The sequence below is a fragment of the Carlito syrichta genome, unplaced genomic scaffold (assembly GCF_000164805.1).
Source record: "Carlito syrichta isolate Samal-C Ts95f unplaced genomic scaffold, Tarsius_syrichta-2.0.1 Scaffold304734, whole genome shotgun sequence".
Lineage (NCBI taxonomy): Eukaryota > Metazoa > Chordata > Mammalia > Primates > Tarsiidae > Carlito > Carlito syrichta.
Window position 1 is genome coordinate 841,313 of NW_007248830.1, and position 21,460 is coordinate 862,772.

A 21,460-nucleotide genomic window follows, 5' to 3' on the forward strand; every position below is an offset into this window, starting at 1 on the left:
GTCTCACTATGTTGCCTAGGCTGATCTCTAACCCCTGAGCTCAAGCAGTCTTCCTGCCTCAGCCTCCCAAAATGTGGGGATTTCAGGCATGAGCCACCACGTCCGACCGTGATTTAACAATTTTTAATAGCTTCCTCTTGCCTGGAGGATAAATTTGAAGAGGCATAATATACTCATGTGTGATCTGGCCCTTGGTTCTTCTCTAGCTTTCTCTCACACTGTGACGCCATCATCTCTCTCACTGCCCTTCATAGTGACCCAGAGTGTACCTCCTTACCACCATAGATCTTAGCTTAAAACCAGATCTACCTGGAAGCTGTTTTTGACTCCTTAGCTGGATCAAGTCTGCTTTAAGCCTTCAGTGTACAAATATTTCTCTAGACTGTGCTCTGGGTTCATGGACGGTGTCTGTTTGATTTACCACAGTGTTCTCAGGAACAAACTTGATACATATTTGTTAAATCAATAAGTATATGAGGCAGTGGACAAATGAAGTGAAAGAATTGCTTGTCACAGAAGTAAAGAGAAGAACAAATTACTCTGCCTGAAGAGATGAGTGAAACTGAATTAAGTAACAGACGTAGGAACTTTTTTGTGGAATTAGGAAACAGAAACATAGGGGCACTTGTAGAAAATGTCTTATAGTTTTAAAAACAACCGTTTGGCAGTGTTTGAATGTTAGTGTTTACTTGCACCTCATTAGGAAGAGATAATACATTTTTATATCTTCTGAAAAAAGAAAAGTGACAAATTTTACAAAAATAGGCAACTTGATTAAAAACTTGATTTAATATTAGTAATGGAATGGTGACTATAACATTTGTAAATTTGTGATATTCTTCCAATAACATACCCAAAAGCTTGTACAGCAAAGTATGATCTGATGTTTAGGTAAAAAGAACTGGGTATACTATAACAGTTAATAATTTTAAAAGTTAAATTTTTGTTTTTAGAAAATTACTTGTTTAACTGAAAATGACACTATGTTTGCTAAACAATCCCAAATTTTTAATGATAAGAATTTGCTAAAGAAGTATATGAAAATGACAAAAATACATAACCAGTCTTACTGTGGGATTTCAGAAAGCCACTGAATCTCTCTCTCTCCTTGGTTATCTTATTGTACTATAGATGAGGCTATATAAGTATATATAGATATATCAGAAGAAAAAAATTAATCAACTGGAAGATTAGGACTTAAAACATTTGACCCGATAAACAAATTATAGAAAAAACTTTGTGGTGTTTATTTATAAAACTAAATATGAGAAGACAATATGGTTTGAAGATTTATTTTCTGTAAACCGGAAATTATATTTCTCCTTTACTGTAAACTGAGACAATATTTTAAACTATGACACAGTGTATTGTCTCAACAGTATGCATTCAATCCAGGGAAAAACTTTTGTACTCAAGTTAAGCACTGAGTGATTTCTAGAATATTTTTAAAGGTCTCTATTAGTCTACATATTTAATATCCATCATTCCAAAGGCAGCAAAGAAAATAATCTACAATTAAATTGCCAGAAAATGAAAAAGACTGTAATTTCAGAGCTTTAACAGCTAACTATAGGATATCTTATTTTTTTGAAAGATTGCTAACGTTGAAAAATTGTATATATGGAATTTATGTCATGACAAATCAGACAATTGGCTTGTGTGACATGAGATAAATAGTGTTACTGAAAAATGTTTTTTTCGATGGGACTTTGCCTTAACGATTCCATGTCCTCTTCTCTGCCAGCATTAATAAGTGGTTATTGTGATGACCCCACCCAAAGAGAAAGATGGCTTGGCTTAAGTGTCAGCACAGATAGGAGAAGAGATTGATTATATAGGTATTTGGGAGGGAATGGCAAATTTGAGATCATGTGTGTGTGTGTTAGGAGTGGGAGGTAAGAACCAGGAGGACTCTCCCACATATCCAGGGTGTATTGTTATTACTCACTGCACCTTGGCTTCTTAGCTCCAGCAACAGAACCGCTGAAGGAGTGTGTGTGAGGGAAAAGGATGTAAGGCTGGGCGGGGCACAGAGGACAAACCCTAAGGGCACTGTTTGCTATATCAGATCCCAGAAGTTCATCCTATAGGCTATGGGGATTGCATTGATAGATTTTTAGCTAAAGCAATCTTCAGCATCATCGTATTTGCATTTGTAGTGATGGTGTGGAGAGAACTAAAGAGGGGCAAACAATTAGATTATTATAATAGTGATGGTGGGAGAAAACAGATGACTGTGGAGCTGAAGACTTTAAGGAAACATCTAACAATATAAATCCAACAGGGTAAGTGTTTGAAGGAGACTGAACAGAGTTAAAGGACTCTTAGGCTTTTGGTTTATGTAACTGGGTAAATGTCAAAGTAGCTGAGAAAGACAGTACAGGAAATGGACCATTCATTTCCGTTGCTTATTGAATAAGATCAGTTGTCTATATTCTACATGAAAAGAAGTTTTGGAAAAAAAGAAAATCATTTTGTTGAGTCTGTGCTTTTTTCACATTAAACAATCTTTTAAATCCTAGAACTTAGAGAGGATCTCAGAGACCAAGAATTCACTCTTAATTTTATGAATGAGAATACTGAGGATGAAAGATTGAATCACCCAGATAACTAATGGCAGATCCAGAGCTAGAAAATTAGACTTTTTTTCTCAATCTCAAGTACTTCCATTCTCATTCATCCTCATGCAGTCAGAAGATGTTCAACACAAAACATCACCCCTTAGCATAGCATGCTAGCTTATGGATGACCATCCTAGGAACTGATTTTGTTACCCATCAGAGAGAAATAAAATAGAGTTGATCTATTCAACTCCTTATGGGTCTTTATTACAATTTTAAAAGTTAATTACTTAGCTGGGCATAGTGGCCCACGTCTGTAATCCCAGCACTTTGGGAGACTGAGGAGAGAGGATTGCCTGAGCCCAGAGGTTCAAGACCAACCTGGGTAACTTGGCTAGACCTCATCTCTACAATAAATAATAATAATAATAAAATTAGCTAGGTGTAGTGGTTCATACCTCTGTTTCCAGCTACTTGGAAGGCTGAGGTGGAAGGATCACCTGAGCTTAGCAAGTCAAAGCTGCAGTGGCCATAAGCATGCCACTACACTCCAGATTGAATGACAGAGACTCTGACTCAATAAGAAAAAAAGTAAATTACCTTATCTGTGCTGTTGAAAAACATATAAATTGATGTGGTGATTTGCACTTGGAGTCTGTTACTGTGTTGTTGTATTAATCTGCCTAAAATTGTTCTGTGTAGTAGTCAGTAAAAATATTTTTTGAGGCTGTAGCTGCACCAGTTTTCTATCTACAGCCCTTCAAACTATACTGTAGGAACGCTATGTTTTAAGGAATAAACCCACAATAAAAAAAAGTACATTTTTAAGAGGTGTCCATAGATTACTAGCCATAATAGTAAAACATTATAAGCATCTTCAATGAATGAATAAGCAAACTATTCTGCATTAGTCACTAAAATATTATACTGTATAGTCATCTCCGTTATTACATGTGTTATGAAGTATGTAGATATGTAAGTAAAAAATGTACCTGAAGCTGGGCACGATGGCTCATGCCTGTAATCTCAGCACTCTGGAAGGCGGAAGGATTGCTTGAACCCAGGAGTTCGAGATTAGCCTGGACAACATAGCAAGAACTTGTCTATATTTTAAAAAAGTACTTGAAAGAAAACAATGTGTGTGTGTATGTAAGACATCTATCTAAACATATCAGTGACTATGTTGGAAAAATTAAGACTACTTAGATTAGTACAGTTAAATACTGTACAAGGTTCTGTTTTGTTTTGTTTTTAGAATAGTTCTGTTTTCTTTTCTCCTCCTTTTCTTTTTTCTGTTTTTAGTTGCGAAATGGAGAAATATCTTTGTAAAACCCTTTTGTACCTTCTACTTTCAGCAAATATGGAGACTAGGTAACAAAAAATTTCCATCTACAGAGAGTCTCTAGAAAGGTTGGGTGGAGAGTGACATCCTTTTACCATTTAGTTCCTCTCAGAAATGTAAGGAGCTGCAGTGCTGCATGGTTAGTGAGCAAGTCCTGAAACGATGGCCACTCCCAGGATATTCACAAACATCAAGAATCCAGAGCCTTCGCCTTTAAGGTTTTGTGGGAGGAAGACTCCCCTTTTTCTTCTTCCCTGAACCCAATCCTGTTTGTGGCATTTAATGGGCTGGCATCATCACATGTAATCCACCGATTATCTTAACTGACTACCTCTGTCTTTTTGCTTGTCTCAATTAATTGGCTAAAGAGCAGTCATTCAATATTTGTTGAGAATAATTTACTATGATGTGATTCTCAAATTCATTCTTTAGTGTAATCAGCGTTATAAAATAGAATCATACATCCTCTCTGATTAGAAAATGAGAGCTTTTTCAATTTTATTTTATTTTAATAATGTATAAGCTATACCTACCAATCATCATGGTTTTTTTTAATGTGTATTTTATTTTAAAGATGTGTGGTACAGACCGGGCTCGGTGGCTCAGCCTGTAATCCCGTGCTTTGGGAGGCCGAGGTGAGTAAATTGCCTGAGCCCATGGGTTCAAGACCCGCCTGGGCAACTTGGCGAGACCTCATCTCTACAATAAATCAAAAATTAGCTGGGCGTGGTGGCATGCACCTGTAGTTCTGGCTACTCGGAAGGCTGAGGCGGAAGGATCGCCAGAGCCCAGCGGGTCGAGGCTGCGGTGGCCGGGAGCAGCTACTGCACTCCAGTTGGGTGACAGAGTGAGACTCCAACTCAAAAAAAAAAAAAAAAGATGTGTGGTACAATCCAGGATTAGGTATACAAGTGGATGTCATACAAGTAAAGTTTGGGTCTCCCTTTGGTCCACACTTTGCCTGGTTTGAGATCAGGTAGCCTTATTGTTGTTGTGTTCCCTGCCTACCCCAGCAGTACATTATGTTGTTAAATTTACAATGTTTCCCATATTAGCTATAGCTTCATAATTTTTCCACATTTAAAAATGAGCCAATACTATCTTCAAGAGATAGTAAAATATAATTAGTAGTTGAACCTGTATAATAATAAAGGCCTGGGTTTAAACCTACTTCTACCATCTCCACCTGTTATGAGACCTAAGCTACTTAACCTGCCCAGGCTTCAATTGCTACACTTAATTAATTAATATTTGCTCCTCAAAAGGTTATAGGCAAAATTAAATAATATAAATGCTGAAAACCTTTTAAAATAATGCTAGACCCATAGAATGTACCCAATCATTTTTAGCTACTAAAATGATAGAGACAGAGCGAGGTTTGGATTCTTAGTGAAAAGGAGGCAGCAGTTTAAGATATTGGCTTTATTAGATAAACTCTGAAAAATATTATCAGATTTGACATAAAAAAATAAAGTGACTTATAAATGTATACTGTTTTCCTGTATTCTTGTCTCAGAATCATAACCATTAGCCTCTAATCTCATATACTGGAAGCTTTCTTTTTTAAAATAGGGACTGATTGTAGTGTAGTTTGCATAGCATAAAATAACCTATTGTAAGTTTACAATTCAAAGATTTTTAGTAAATTTACAGAGTTGTGCAGTCATCATCACAATCCCATTTCATCAGGACTTTCCCATACCCCTGAAAAAATCTCTCATGCCTACTTGCAGTCAAAGAACATTTATAGTTGCCATGCATTTGGGAATGCTTTTCACTCTCATGCCTTTTTTACTCTGTACTTTAATTAGGCTCCTGAGTGGATGAGCTCTAGGATCGAGCAGGTTGAGAAGTTTTTGAGGTTGGAGGGAATCAGCAGACCTTGTTTGGATATTACTTCATCCAAATTGGCAGAGAAGTGTGCGTGAAAATACCAGAAGGCAAACAAGGCAGAAATAGAACTGACCAGACCTTGGAAGTTGGCAAAGGAAATCAGGGCAAGTGAATTCAGGGACAATTGGGAACAGGACATGAAAGGAAAGGAGTACACATTGGACTTTGTTTATTTAAAGGTCATATACTAGTACCTGGGACATTGTTATTAAAACAAGAATAGGCCAGATGGGATGGCTCACACCTGTAATCTTAGCACTTTGGGAGACTGGGCCAGGAGAATCACTTAAGGCCAGGAGTTGGAGACCAGCCTGGGCAACATAGTAGACTCCACCTCTACACAAAATTTAAAAAAGAAGAAAAACCAGGTGTGGTGGCACATGCCTGTAGTTCCGACTACTCAGGAGGCAGAGGCAGGAGAATGGCTTAAGCCCCCGAGTTTGGGGCTGCGTTGAGCTATTATCATGCCACTGCCCTCCAACCTGGTTGACAGAACAAGACTCTGTCTCTAAAATCAATCAATTAATCAATCAGTCAAGAACAGGACTCAAGAAAGGAGGTATATAAAAGAGAAGTCTTAGTGGTCAGGAATGTGCAGGTAAGAACTTGCAGCTTGAAAAGTGGGATTGTAGAAGCCACTGTGATCAGGCCCAAAAGATACATTTCCTTCAAAGGGGGCATGTTGTGCAGAAATGAATGCTAGGGTCACCTCCCCGCTTAATTAGCATCACAGGCTGTGGGAGATGGAATCATTCCTCCTCAGTTTCATCATCAAAGCACAACAGGGAGACTCAGAGATCAGGGGAATGAAACAACTCTTTTAATCTCATTCTTGCAAGAACAGGTGCCTCTCTGGTGAGAAGTCACACCAAGGCAGTCACAGCCTGCATATTTATGCCTCTAAAGTACAAGTCCCTCTCCTGATTCCCCTTTGACTGAGTACTTCAGAGTTTGCATCACTTTCCCAGATGTCACCTAAGCAAAAATTTTGTACAAGTAAGGTAAAACGAGCAACTACTAAATAAATAAGGTAAAACACATGTTTTTGAATTCTGATTGGTTCTCAATGCCCACCAAGGGAATCCTGCCAAAAGAGAAAGCCCGCTAAGAAAGGAACCAGGAAGAACTAGGAAGTGAAGTAACAAATCACCATTTTGGAATGAATCACCATTTTGTTTTTTACAACCCATCACAGAGTTAATAAATGGCAAGACCAAGTGTTGATCACAGCACATTCTGATACTAAAATTTTCATGCAACCAAGATTTTTTTTTCATCTCTGCTTTCCTGGGAGGCAACAGCCTCTACTGCAGCCTGTGTCTTAGTGTTTCTGTGGAGTACCAGGGCCAGCCCCAGTCCCTACCTGACTGTACCCGCCCAGCTGGCTCCCTGCCCACTGCAGGGTAGGTGTGCTTGAGGAAATCAAGATTTTTTTTTAATAAGAGTCATTTCAAAGATAAATATCATAGACCATATAACTCAATTATGTAAGCAAAATCCATAGGAGGTAAAAAATACTATTTTTCTTCTAATTCTTTTCCACTTCCAGCAGAAAATTGAAATATGCATAAGGGAATGCAGAGGGGAATGCTTTTATCTTCTATGATTTCATAAAGTGTGTTGTTAAGCCCTGTGAAACCAAAAGGGTGTATTTAAGTGCACAAGGGTGTAAATTTTCTTTTGAGATCCACATGGTTTTCTTCTCCATTAGAACGGAGAGCATGTCTATGCCTCCCTCTGGATTCAAGAACGCTTTCTTTTTTTCCAGTTAGTGTTTGAGTTGGGATAAAATTGATGGAAGTAGTCCTTAGATTTTCACCCCTCTCTGGAGATTCAGTTTTGACACAGAAGATATAAACCCTCTAAAGCACTTTTTTCCTGAACTCATCAATCCCAGTCTCCTTCTGCCCATTCTCTACCTCCTCTACATCTTTCTTCCCTTTTCCCTCCTTGAATATCCATCATCTTTCATTTATATTTTTCCATGACTTCACTACTCAAGTTAGTAGTGTGACACACAAATAGGTTAAGGCGAGGAGGTAGCAATAGAGTGTGAAGGGAAGGGGCAGATAAATAACAGGAACTCCCAGAAAGTGGACTTGTGGTCAAGAGTGAAGGAAGCACTGATTGACTTCTCTCTTCTTGCCTGCCTCCTACTTATTTTAAACCCTAAGCCTTAGTCAGGGATTCCTGTATCTTGGAGTATTACTATATCTCATAGTAAAGGCAGAGGTGGGGAGACCAGTTTATAAACCATGGTAGTAACCCTGGCAGTAGAAAATGATGGGATGGTTGCAGTGACTGTGGAAATAAGTGGTTTGATTCTGGGTATATTTTGAAGGAAAAGGCAGTGTTTTCTGAAAAAAAAAAAGATGGACAAAAAAGTAGAAGAGGAGAAGCATCGTAAACCACCTGCAGTGGGCTTGCCATATAATCTAAGATGGGGAAGAGTACAGAAGGAGCTGGGATGAGAATGGGGAGCAGATCTGGTGCTAACCTTGGGACATGTCAATGTGGAGCTGTCAAGAGGAGAGCTGCTGTTTTCATTGGCGATCAGGAAAAAGACTTAGGCTAGAGACGTGAATGTGGGAATCTTCAGCATAACAGGGGAATTTAAAACATGAGATTAAGGGAGATAGATTACTTAGGAGGGACATATAGAATGGAGTTCCCAAGATCAAGTCCAACTAGAGGATGGGAACGTAAGAAGGGCCTGCAAAAAGGGACAGGAGCAGAATATCTGCTCAGGAATATACAAGTCCTTGTTTTTTCATTTTATTTTGTTTTGTTTTTGAGTCAGGGTCCAGGGCCTCATTCTATTGCTCAGGTGGTGTGCTATGGTGCAATTACAGGCTCACCACAGCCTCCAATTTCTGGGCTTAAGCAATCTTCCTGCATCAGCCTCCCAAGTAGTTGGGACTATCGTAAGCACCACCACATCCAGCTAATTATCTCTATTTTAAGTTTTTTGTAGAGGTGAACTCTTGCTGTGTTGCTCAGGCTAGTCTCGAACTCCTGGGCTCATGCAGTCCTCTTGCCTCTACCTCCCGAAGTGCTGGGATTACAGGCATGAACTATGAAACGCTGTGCCCAGCCATATAAGTTCTTGTTTTAACTGTATTTTGCTTAGCAATTGGAGCTTATGGATATAAATGTTGCTTCACATGTGCTTTACTTTTTTTTACATCTTCAAAGTATGGCATTCTTAGTAATAACATATACACACAAACATATGGAGATAGGAGTGTGTGTATTTGAATTAAAATGATATTAAATTAAATTATTTAAATATATTACAGTGTATATATACATGTGCATACTTTAATTCACTGTCAAACCAATATAAAAACATTATGAAACTATTTTCAATTTTAATTATCTTTGAATTGCAGTATCATTTATATCCCATAAAATATTATTTGCCCAAACAAATATTTTGTCTTTTTTTCCAGTTTTGTGTAATTGATAGTTGACTCAAGTGTTTGGATTTAGTTTAAATTTCATACCACTATAAAATAGAGTTTAGCTATATTCTTTTTATCTGGATAATTAAATTATACTTATAACTTTCCATTTAAGAAGCTATAACTGTTAAAATATATGACATGTTTAAAGAGTAAGGCACTGAATAGGTTGATAAAATTTATGTATACTTAAAATTATTTTGTGAGTGGTGATATTTTTTTTCCACTTCATACTATTTCATCCTGGACACCAACATTGGCTTTTAGTGTGGAAAATGAATCTTTCAGCCTCACTAGCTGAGATGCTTGTTGTGAAAAGACTTCATCAGAAGAAGCAATGCCTGCTACATGACTCTGCTCCAAGAGAGACTGACTTAGGAGCAAGAGGCAAGAGCTAGGATTATGTCCCATTATGGTGACTGAAGAATGTACTGGGAAGAAGGGAGAAAGCATATTGGGATGGTGTTCCAGAAAAACTCCCAGTGTTTCCCTCTCTGCTCTCATACCATAACAATCAACACAGAAGCAGATTTCTGTGACCAAATGTGGGAATTTTTCCCCACATGCCAAGTCTCAGATACCAGCTCCAATTCAATCCCAACACTATCTATCTGGAGATAGTGTCAGATCTCACAGGTTGAGGGATTTCCCCCCACACACACACCAGTCTCAAGTTTGGGCCTTTGTAACGTCTAACTTACTGCCTTCCGGTTGGGATTCCTATGAACCCCTCTTTGGATTTGATAATTTGCTGCAGTGTCTCCCAGAACTTAAGGAAACACTTGCATTTACTGGTCTATGATAAAGAGTATTGTGGAGGGGATAGACGAAGAGATGGATGGGGCAAGATATGGAGAAAGCTATATACTTCCATGCCCGCCCTGGATGTGCCAGCCTCCAGGAATCTACCCGTGTTCAGCTATCCAGAAGCTCTCTGAACACTGTCCTCTCGGGTTTTTATGGGAGCCTCATGGTGTCAGCATTCCTTCTGTCAGTGTTTAAGGCAGGACCCCCGAGGGACTTAAAACCCACAATCAAAAGGGTGAGGGAAGATTAGAGTCTTATCTTCCAACAGTGAAGGAAGGCAGGAGAGGCCAGAGAGACTCTGTTTCCTGAGGTCCAACACACACCATTATAACAAAAAGACTGTAATCAGGGCTAAGGGAGTTATGAGCCAGGAACCATGAACAGAAACATATGCCATTTAAATAACATATATAAACTCATATATATATGTGTGTGTGTATGTGTGTATATATATATACATGTATAAACACACTGTATATATACATTTTAAGAAAGGAAAAAGCAGTGTTAAAATTGTAATACTCGATACATACTGGTAACAAAAGATGAATACAAGTCATGTTTGACTCCTGCAATTACAAGAAGTGCTCAAAGTGGTTACCATCAGTGTCCAGACACTTCTGATTGTGGCAAACTAAAAGTAATACATAGAAAACTCGCTTAAGATGTGTATACTTTTTTTGGCACCCCGGTATATATATATACATATATACATATACATATACATACATACACACACACACACACACACACACACACACACACACACACATAAGACCTCAAAGGGTAAAGATGAAAGGGTGATTAAACAGTTTAGGAAACACTAGTAAATGAGAAGGAAGGGAAACAAAGCAAATTGTGCTGAATATGGGTTTCAAAGTATCCTTGGAAAAGCTAATAGGGAAATAAGAATAACTTAAGGAGGAATTTTCTACCATGATTTTTTTAAATTTAATTTTTTGTAGAGAGAGGGTCTGGCAGTATTAACCAGGCTGGTCTCAAACTCCTGGTCTCAAGTGATCCTCTGGCCTCAGCCTCCTGAAGTACTGAAATTACAGGTGTGAGTCACTGTGTGGAGAAACTTTTATCAGTCACTGTGCAGCATGATCAAGAGTTTAAAGGGGATCTCAGAGGCAAATCAATGGCAGCAGGTGTCTCTAAAGACACTCAGTTGTCCACCAACATCAGGCTCTCCTGAGGGGCTTATGGCAAATGCTGCAACCTATTGAAGCAGCATCTCTTGGTGTTGCCAAGGTACGTGCATTTTTTTCAATAAACAGCCAGATTCTGTCCTCATCCCCAAGGGATTTTTAGGACTGCTAAAATTTGAGCACCATTGAAGCAGGGTTTAAATAAAAAACATGTAAAAAATAAGTCTTGGAAATGTATTTATTAGAATCATATGAGTTCTGACAAGTTCACAAGTGCATCCTAGAAAAAGTGCTACATGCGTCATTGCTGAATATCACTATGGTCACCTTCAAAGTACTCCTCTTGGGAAGCTGTGCACCAATACCAGCACCTAGTCCACATGTCAAAGCAATTTTGGAACTCTTTTTCTGGAATGGCCATCGGAGCTCTCATCATGAGAACGTCACAATTTGAATTAGAGCAATGAACAAATATTACATTTCTTGTTAAACTTGGCAAGATTGGAAGTGAAATCAGGGACACATTAGTCCAAGTTTATGTGGATAATGCCATTAAGAAAATGACAGTGTACAAATGAATTAAACATTTTTCTAAGGAAAGAGAAGGTGTTTCTGTTAAGAGAAATCAGGACTGCCAGTAATGAGTAGAATTGACAAAAACATCGCAAAAATTCATCTAATAGTGCCTCATAATTGTTGTCAACTATGAGAAGCATAGAAGACCAAATAAACATTGATATAGAAACATTTTTAAAAAATCTTAACAGAAAATCTTGGCATGAGAAAGGTGTGTGCAAAAATGATCCCAAAGAAGGTCTTGCATCATGACAGTGTACCAGCTCACACAGCACTGTGTGGTGAGGGAGTTTTTAAACGAGTAAACAGATAACTGTATTGGAACACCTTCCTCCCTACTCACCTGATCTGGCCCCCAATGACTTTTTTCTTTACCCAAAGATAAAAGACATATTGAAAGGAAGACATTTGATGACGTTCAGGACATCAAGGGTAATACAACAACAGCTCTGACAGTCATTCCAGAAAAAAGAGTTCCAAAATTGCTTTGATGGGTGGACTAGGTACTGGCATCGGTGCACAGCTTCCCAAGGGGAGTACTTTGAAGGTGATCATAGTGATATTCAGCAATGAGGTATGTAGCACTTCTTCTAGAATAAGATTGTGAACTTAATTGTCAGACCACATATGGATTGGAGACTAGGGAATTTGCAGAATAAGAAGTACGTAGAAGAGATAATGAAAATAGGTAAATATTCAGGAATAAAGTAACAGTGAACTGGTGGGAAATAATAAAATGAGGAAAGAAAGAAGGTAATAGTGACAGGTATAAAAAAGAATGAAAGGGAGTGAGCATATGGGAGGCCAGAGGGGGCATGCTCAGAAAGAGGAGAGAAAGGAGACCACACATGGGCTTGGGCGCTCTACGTGTCCAAGGGCTAAACTTTGGGAAACCTGTGAGTAGACACAGGACAACAGTAAGAAGCAAACTCTAATGACAGAAGAGTTGACCTATGAAGAGATGTCAAAGCACCCACCACATAGCCATCTGTGTGGGGTCTGTAGCAGGTCCTACTCTCTACTATCAGAGTTATTTATCAAAGATTTTCACACCTGACTTGTCTATATCGCCATATCATCACTCTTTGCAGAGACAACATGGAGTTGTTTGACTTATTAAAGACTGTTGTGGATTAAAATTTGTATCCAGTCTGAGTTAAAAGGAGCCCGGGGATATCCCAGTTTGTGATACTTGGTCTAATGACCTTAGAACACTACTGATGGGCTCTCTAGTACCAATCACACAGTAAGCCATAAAGAGACATAAGTCATTAGCAAGGACTATCCTTTCCTTTCTCCTTCTCTTAGTTGTTATTTTTCATTTGCATTAAACTATATAGAATAAGTAGTTAAGGTATGTTTTATCTGAAGCCCTCACCCCAGATGGTTAAAAGTCTACAAGTAAAAAATTAAGAGTAAACCCTTGTAAGAGTGTCACAAACTAGCATGTGTTTCTTAGCCTTCATAAACCTGGACCCTAGGTGTCTTGTTGTATCTTCTGAATAGCCCTAGCATCCAAAGGCATTTCTTTTCATCATTCTGCTAAATCAAGAAATAAAATATGAGGATTATTCATTATATGTTTGCAAAAGAATATCATCTCCTTAAAGATTCTGATAATTTTCCCTGAAAAATCATTAATGTAAAAGGAAAAGAACTGAGAACATTTCCTAGATATTAATTTTTTTAAATTGATTTCTGATTTTTCAAAATGAGAAATTAAGTTATGGTGTTTAAATAATTGAGCTGGTAAATGTGGCAGAGATATTCAGTGTATACTCAGTAGGCTGCAAGGTTTTGTGGGGGAAAAAATGCTTTGATAGTTGGCTATAATGAGATGTAAGCAAGTTTGCACCAGTCTTGTGAATGCACCAATTATGATCCTTCTCTTCTTTCCTATGGCTAGTGTTTTACTGCTTTCCTTGTTGGAATGCCTCTTTTGTTTTTTGGGTTTTTTGTTTGTTTGTTTTTTTGAGGCAGAGTCTCACTCGATTGCTCAGGCAGGTGTGCAGTGGCATGCTTATGGCTACTGTCGACTCAACCTGCTGGGCTCAGGAGATCTTTTTTTACCTCAGTCTTCCAAGTAGCTGGAACTACAGGCGTGGGCCACCACATTTGAATAATTTTTTTGATTTATCATAGAGTTGAAGTCTCACTCTGTTGCCTAGACTGGTCTCAAACTCCTGGGCTCAAGCATTCCTCTCACCTTGGCCTCCCCAAATGCTGGGATTACAGGTGTGAGCCATTGTGCCTGGCTGGAATGCCTCTTTCATCTTTCCTAATGAAACTGGTCAAAGATTCCTTCACTTCATGCAATCCCTGCTCTCATAATGTGCTTTATCAATTCCTAGATGATAATTATGAAATCAACAATTTGACATTTCTTTATAAGTTAAATAGAAAGCCACAAGGAATAAAAAGCGTGGTGATAAAATAACATCACAATATTTTGTATGCTATAAATATCCCTTTTCTATTCAACAAAGTTGTCTTTATGCCCATTTGGCAAATAAGTTATTTTCTCCTCATTTCTCGGCTATTAAAATGTAGGTGTGAAGGAGTGAGGTAATAGGTAACAGGTAATAGTTATTTAATGGTTTCTGTGTGCCAAGCACTATTTTAGGCACTTCATGTGAATGATCTCTACTGTTACCCACCTCATAGAATTGTTTGGATAATTATTTCCAATTCCCTGATGAGGAAGCAGAAAGCTTCCCAAGCCACACAGCTAGTAAGTGTCAAGCCAGGATTTATATTGAGATTGGTTTGGATATAAAAATTCACACTTTTCCTTCCATGCTCTGTGGCCTCAAGTTCATTAGAAATTAACATGAATACTAATATTTGACATATGCAATCATAGAGAATCTTCCTAATGGTTGAGCAAGGACTGGATTTACTTTACCAAATCTTAAAAGATATCTTTGTCATCTTACTTAAAAACTGTCATGACTTCAGAAAAATCTCTTAGGACAGTTCTTATCTGTTCAGTAGGAAATGGCAATGCTTAGAGTTCTGTTTATCATTTTCCATTTGCTATTAAGGGCTGCACATACTTTTGCTCTTTGTGTAACTTGCTTTTATCTTTGTTGTTGCAGTACTGGATACCAGTTTATTTACTATTCACCTGAAAACACAGCCAAAGCAAAAGAAGTTCTCGGCAACATCAATCAACTACAACCTCTCATAGCAACCCATGCAGACCTACTGCTCAATTCTGCAAGCCAGCGTTCTCCAGACAGCTTGAAGAATTCCTTAAAGATGCTTTCAGAAAAAGTAAGATCCAAATCACCACTACAGTTGGGAAAAATGAAATACTCAAATCCCCATGGGTGTTGCTTTCTGCATACATTGCCTTTCATAGCGTCTGGAAATGTAAAATAGACTAGGTTAAAAAGTAAGCTTCAAAGTATTGCCACAGGATCAAAATGAATTGGCTTCATTCTCTTTTCAAATCTTACTGAGCACTAATTTTTTTTTTCTTAGTAGGAAATGAAATCTATTATTGGCTGGCATATATCTTCTCTTTTCCTTGGCATCTTTCATTTTCTTTGGTTTATGGTCTTATTAAGTGAATTAAATTAGATTTTGAAAATTACTTTATTTTCCTCTGGTGATCACCTATTTTTTATGCATCTAAAGCTATACATTTGAATAGGAATGTCACTTCATTTGAAAGCAAAACGTTGATGGGGACTTATATCAGTGACATAGGGCACTTCCTCTGCCCTAGTTTGCTTTCAACAATATTGTCAGTGGGTAATTTTAAAACTTCCCAGAAGTATTAGTTCTTTGAAAAGTAGTGGCATCTAAGCCTTAGTTTTTTTTTTTTCCCTAGAGGTGACTTGTTTCTGTATATGCAAAGAGGAAAGGCGGCCTGCCATGAGGTAGATACTCAGTATCAACTTCAGTAATTAATTAGGGCAACTGTAGAAAAGACAAATTACTACTTGATTTTAAGTTTGAAATTGGGTATTCTGGAGTCCAATCCCAATGTACTTGGCTTTCACCTCTACATGCTAGGGAGATCTTGTAATTTATGATGAAACACTTCCAAAAAACTATGCCCGTGAAGAAACCGACCAAAGAAAGTTCTCATATTATAATTCTAGAATAAGACAAGTGTAGTTCTCCCCCTCCCTGAAGAACAAATTCATCAAAACCCAGATCTTATGTGTGTCTACACTTTTTATTCAGGTATGTTAATTTATAATAACAACACCTTATACTTATTTAACACTTAAAGTTACATATTTTATGTTTCTCTCATTGGAAAAAAATCATTATTTTCATTAAAAATTAACTAATATTTATTCACAAAGGGTAAGTGAATTACCTAATAAGCTAAGAAGTAATCAATCAAAAAAACTCAAGTCTTCCAGTTCAAAATGCAGCATTCCTTCCATGTCAGAACATGTGCCTCAATCATGAATAGTGAGGAAAATATTGACCCACTTTGTGTCAGATAAGGCAAGAGGCTTCATACCTCATGGTATTTAATTTAATTGTCACAGTTGTGGGGACATCTTATCTTCATTTCACATAGGAAAACTTATCCTCAGAGAAGTTTAAAAACATGTGGGAATGTGGGTAACCCCCTCTGGTTCCCTCCCACTCTGGGAGTTTTTCTGTCCTCTCAATAAATTCTTCTTTCTCACCAAAAAAAAAAAAGCACAAAGTCATGCATCTACAGTCAAACCCAGATTCAAACAAAACCAGGGTTCAGACCCAGGTCTGGGTGACTCTAGTTAGAAGGTCTTTCTGGCATCCTCTATCTAATATGTGGATTTTGACATTTCCTTATTTTTAAGAAAAATTAAAAATTTCTTTATAAACTTTTCAGCAATACAAGTATTCTAATCGTCATAAATATGTCTTTATGGCTAGGAGAGAAGGAAAAAAAGAGGAAGTTGTGGCTGTGGCATAGAGTAAAACAGTATCATTTCATTTTGGTTCATTTCTGTTTTGGATTTACAGGATGAGGTGAGGTTTCTCTGGGTTCACCTAAGCTGAAAATTTTAGCAAATAGCGCATCACTGCAGTGATTACAGAGCAGTATTTATATTCTTCCTGTGCATTGAGCAGGGATTTGTCATTTCATACATCATTTACAACTTCTGCAGTGATGGGGGGGCATTTTCAATTCCTTTAATCCAGAATTTCTCCAACTTTTCCCTCTATGTTTTCTCTACTGAGTAGACTAGGTTTGTCTGCTAATCAGTCTCTCAGTCCTTAAAACCAGAAGGATCTATCTTTTTTTAAAGTTAAGTTTGCAAGCCATTCATTATTTTAAGAATTCATGCCTGGAATTTCAAACAATTATCTAAGCTAATAGTTTTGTATAGTCTAGGAAAACCATAGTAGCTCACAGTTTCGAATAATGTATAATCCATGAATTCTGCATGAAAGAGAAATCGTTTTAGTGGTATCTTAAATTTAAATATAATTTAATATTAGTAGGATTTAAGCTTTAAAAGTTTTGTCTTTAAGTTTCAGGTGTCTTGCATACTGTAGATTAAATAATAAGAATTCCTTTTTCATAGCTAGTTCCCTTATTTCTTTTATTGATTCTGAACTAGCATGTTTGAAAAATAAGCACTTAGAGTTGTTGACTTAGGGATTCATCCATAAAGCACTTTCAAGACATAAAAATAATTGTCTAAATTCATGCTCATTAGGGAACTGTGAAGGCTTTATATAAAACCTTTGAGCATCTGAACATGGAAGAGTTCACTGTCAGACAGTTGGGCAGGGGGTGGGACAGTGAAGAAGGCTGAGGATAGCCCAGGCATGGTGACAGAAGAGGCATTCTAGTTTGTGATGAGATGGCATTTCTCCTCTTAGGTAAGTCATTGCACCAAGAGATGACTGCAATGAAATCATTATCAGTTAAACATCTACTCAGAGTCTGGGGGAAAAGCAAGGGGCAAGAGAGAAACCCAACTTGCTAACAGAAAATATTCAGGGAGTCTCAGAGTAGGCAACATTTGTAGATCAAAAGGCAATAAACATTATCTCCATGCTAGTGAGAGCCAAACCACAGGGTTAGGGCTCCCCAGCAAAATTCAGTCCATCTAAACACCCATTGGTAAAAATAAACAAACACACAAAAAAGTAAAAATAATTTCTGAACATATACTACTTGCCAGACCCTGTGCCTGACAAAAAGACTACAAAATAGAATAACACACAGGCCTGTTCTTCCCAATAAATTAAAGATTCTTTGTTTTGTTTTTTGAGAGAGGTTCTCATTCTGTTGCTCAGATTGGAGGGCAGTGATGTGATCATAGCTCACTGCACCCTCAAACTCCTAGAGACTCAAGCAATCCTCCCAATTCAGCCTCCAGAGTAGCTAGGACTACTGGTACTCATCACCATGACTGAGTAATTTTTTATTTTTTTTGTAGAGATTGGGGTCTCGCTGTGTTGGTCAGGCTGGTCTTGAACTCCTGGTTTCAAGCAATCCTCCCACCACAGCCTCCTAAAGTACTTAGATTACTGGCTTGAGCTATGATGTCAGGTGAAATTCAAGATTCTTGAAGGCAGTAGTTGTAACGATAATGAAGATGACAGTAATAGCTAGCACTAGTTGGAGGCTAATGAGAGAGACTCTTATGAAGTCTTCAATGTTCAGTGTTCACAATTTCATGAGATAGGTACTATTATTTTCAACTTTTAATCTTCCTAATCCTATGAAGTTTTGTTAACAATCTTATTTTATATAGTTGAGGAAACTGAGGTACAGAAGTGTTGAATAATGGGTTTACAATCACACACCTTATGTTTCTGGCTTTGGATGCTGTGAGCTTAACCACTGTATTGTATCTTCACATGTGTGATGAGTACTATGATGAACATATCTAGGACTAAGGAAACAAGTGTGGGGACAGAGAGGGAGCATGCCTGAAATTTCACAAGAATATATTTTTATAAACTTTTCATGTTCTAATATGCACAAAGTCAGTTAAATTGTAATTTAAAAAATTCTTAGTATGGCTTCTGATGGATGATTAGCTTTGTTGCTACATATTACTTCATGAAAATTCTAAAGAAATAATTCGTAAGATTCTAACAAAAGGCAAGCTCTGAGTTTATGTGAATAATTCCAGCAGAAATGATGAAGAGTAGGCCAGCATTTTGACATAGGATATAAAAAATTAATACTAGAATGAGATTAAAAAAATGCATTTTCTATAGATTAAAGGTATGCAATTCTATGGGAAAAAAACAAAGAAAAGCAACATAAAGAAATTCAAACTAGACAAAAAAGAAAGAAAAAGACTTAAATGTAGATTGTGTGTAGGTGTCTCTCACAGCTCAGAAACATGTGTGATATTAGCTTTCAAATGCCCATCACTCTCTCCATTCCATTGAGATTGATAGACCTTGTTTAGAAAGTCATCATTATCCTGCTCATCAAAAAGCACTATTGAGTACTTAATTGTGTGTGGTATTGTACTTGATGCTATATGACAAACACTACATAGACATGGCCCTTAACTTTTACAACCTAAGAATTGAAAAGAATGGGGATATTTTACAATATTACAATTGCTAAATGGTTAAAGTAATGGGTTTTATTGCAAATATTAGAGTTTATGCTCACCATATATTTGAGAAATTCTCACAGCTTCCAATTCCTAGTATCCTTTCAAATTCAATATATTATACAAAAACATTCTGTTACATTAAAAAAAAAAAAAAATCATTTTACCCTAAAACTTAACTCAAGGTTTTCTTAAGAAATATTCTGTTTTCTGTACTAGCAATGCCAAGAAGCTATGTGCTAAGAAGTTGAAGATACACATATGTAGAGAAGGATATTGATTATGTTGATTACTTATGACTAAGAAAGAACTTGTATATGGTTTATTCACTTCCATCACACCTAGGGCTATCTCAGTACAAAACTGAGGGAAATAACTTGGTGAAGTTTTTTTGTTTGTTTTTTATGGTTGGTGAAAATGTATGATGTAGGCCTAAGAAGACTTGGGATAGCTGATTTAGATAAAAATGAAATTTTAGGATTAGAACTTACTTATGTTTCTGTTTCTCACAACAATCCCCTTTAAATGGTAAATATTTAATTGGTAGAATAAGTGAAGTATACAGTGAACAAAATTTGAATTCATTAGAAAATGAGAGAGTAGAACAAATAAAGATGAAAAAGTAAAGTAATATTATGAATGAGACCTATATATAAAATTTATGGAATCAGAACTTTTGCTCTGTTTGTGATACAGTAACATGAATCCTTCTACCTTAAGCAACAAGAAAACTGGACACAGTGAAAAAATATTTTAGACACTGGTAAATAGGCAACACAGTAATACAACAAACTATGTCATTATTATGATTACCTAGACTGCTTCCTAAGGTAGATCCCAGGCCATAGCAAAGGAAGGTGGAACCCAACAGTATCTTTTCATGTTGATGGGACAATGATTGGAGTTTAGGAAGGCCAAGACAACTAGAATTCACAGAACAGTATACCAGAGAAGAAGGAGCTTCATAAAGAAAGAGCCCTAGAGATCTCTAATGAGTGCCTTTAAATCTCTAAGTACCGATTTGTGTATGCATGAGAATAGCCTACCTATCTCCAGAGAAATAAATATTAGAAATAAGCTTGTAAAACAATTCCTGGTGGTTACCCAGGGCTGGCAATAGTTTATCTTCCCACCAGCAGAGTGATAAGACCTTTCAATACACAAGGATTTGAGTAAAGTCTTCAGAAGTGTATGGTCCTAGTAATGCGGCTACATCAGTCTCAGATTAGAAGCTGCTCTTGGTCTACTCTAACAGAACTAAAACAAGATCGAAAGGAACCCAATGATTTTGCAAAGAAACTTTACTTCACACTAGAAGACCCAACATGATTTAAAGGAATACAGTAAAGTCTGGCAACCAAGAATATAAAATCAAAATGCCTGTCACCCGATACACATATACAAAACTTGCAATGACTTAGGAAAATATGACCCATGACCAGAGAAAAATCAAGGGACATAAACATACCCGGAGATGAGAGGGGTAATTAAATTAGTAGATAAGGACTTTAAAATAGCAATTATAAATATGCTACATAGGAGGGGTGCCGGAGACCAGCTCCAGCCGGGTTCAGGGTACTTCAAAGGTGGAGACAGCGTTGGTGATTGGGGGGAAGAAGAAAGAGAGAAAGAGAGAGAGAGAGAAAGAAAGAGACTGGACTCCGGTCTAGTGCAGAAGCAACGTGAGTCTTACTGGGAATTACAACAGGTCTTTTATACACAAAGTCAGATGTGGGAGGGGCGTCCCCCACCCATCAGAAACCTTAAACCATGAAAACTTAATCAATGATTGCCTTTAAACCCTTTTCATATGATAATCTTAAAATACCATAACAAAGGATAACCTAATCTGTGACTGACATATTCTATAAACCTTTTTCATCCTAAACTGATTGATTTATGCCAAGTTAAACAATTCTATAGAAGCTTAAGTATTTACTTTACAAACGAAAGTGGACCATCCCAGAATGTTTGGAATGTGGCCCAGTCCAAAGTTCACAGTGGGCTACCTGCAAGTAACCCAGCCGCATTCTTTCAACAAAATGACTGTCTTCTAAAACTGTATTCTACAATTTACACCTTCAATAAATCCTAAGATCATGACCCAGAAGCCTGTGAC

General features: G+C 37.3%; 1 protein-coding gene across 1 annotated transcript in view; it reads left to right on the forward strand.

The window, feature by feature from the left end:
* Positions 1–21,460, forward strand: part of INPP4B (inositol polyphosphate-4-phosphatase type II B) — a 433,157-nt gene that overhangs the window by 278,088 nt on the left and 133,609 nt on the right. The window contains exon 14 of the mRNA XM_008060793.1: positions 14,893–15,070. Within this exon, the coding sequence (XP_008058984.1) occupies positions 14,893–15,070 (178 nt within the window). The remainder of the gene's footprint in view (positions 1–14,892; positions 15,071–21,460) is intronic.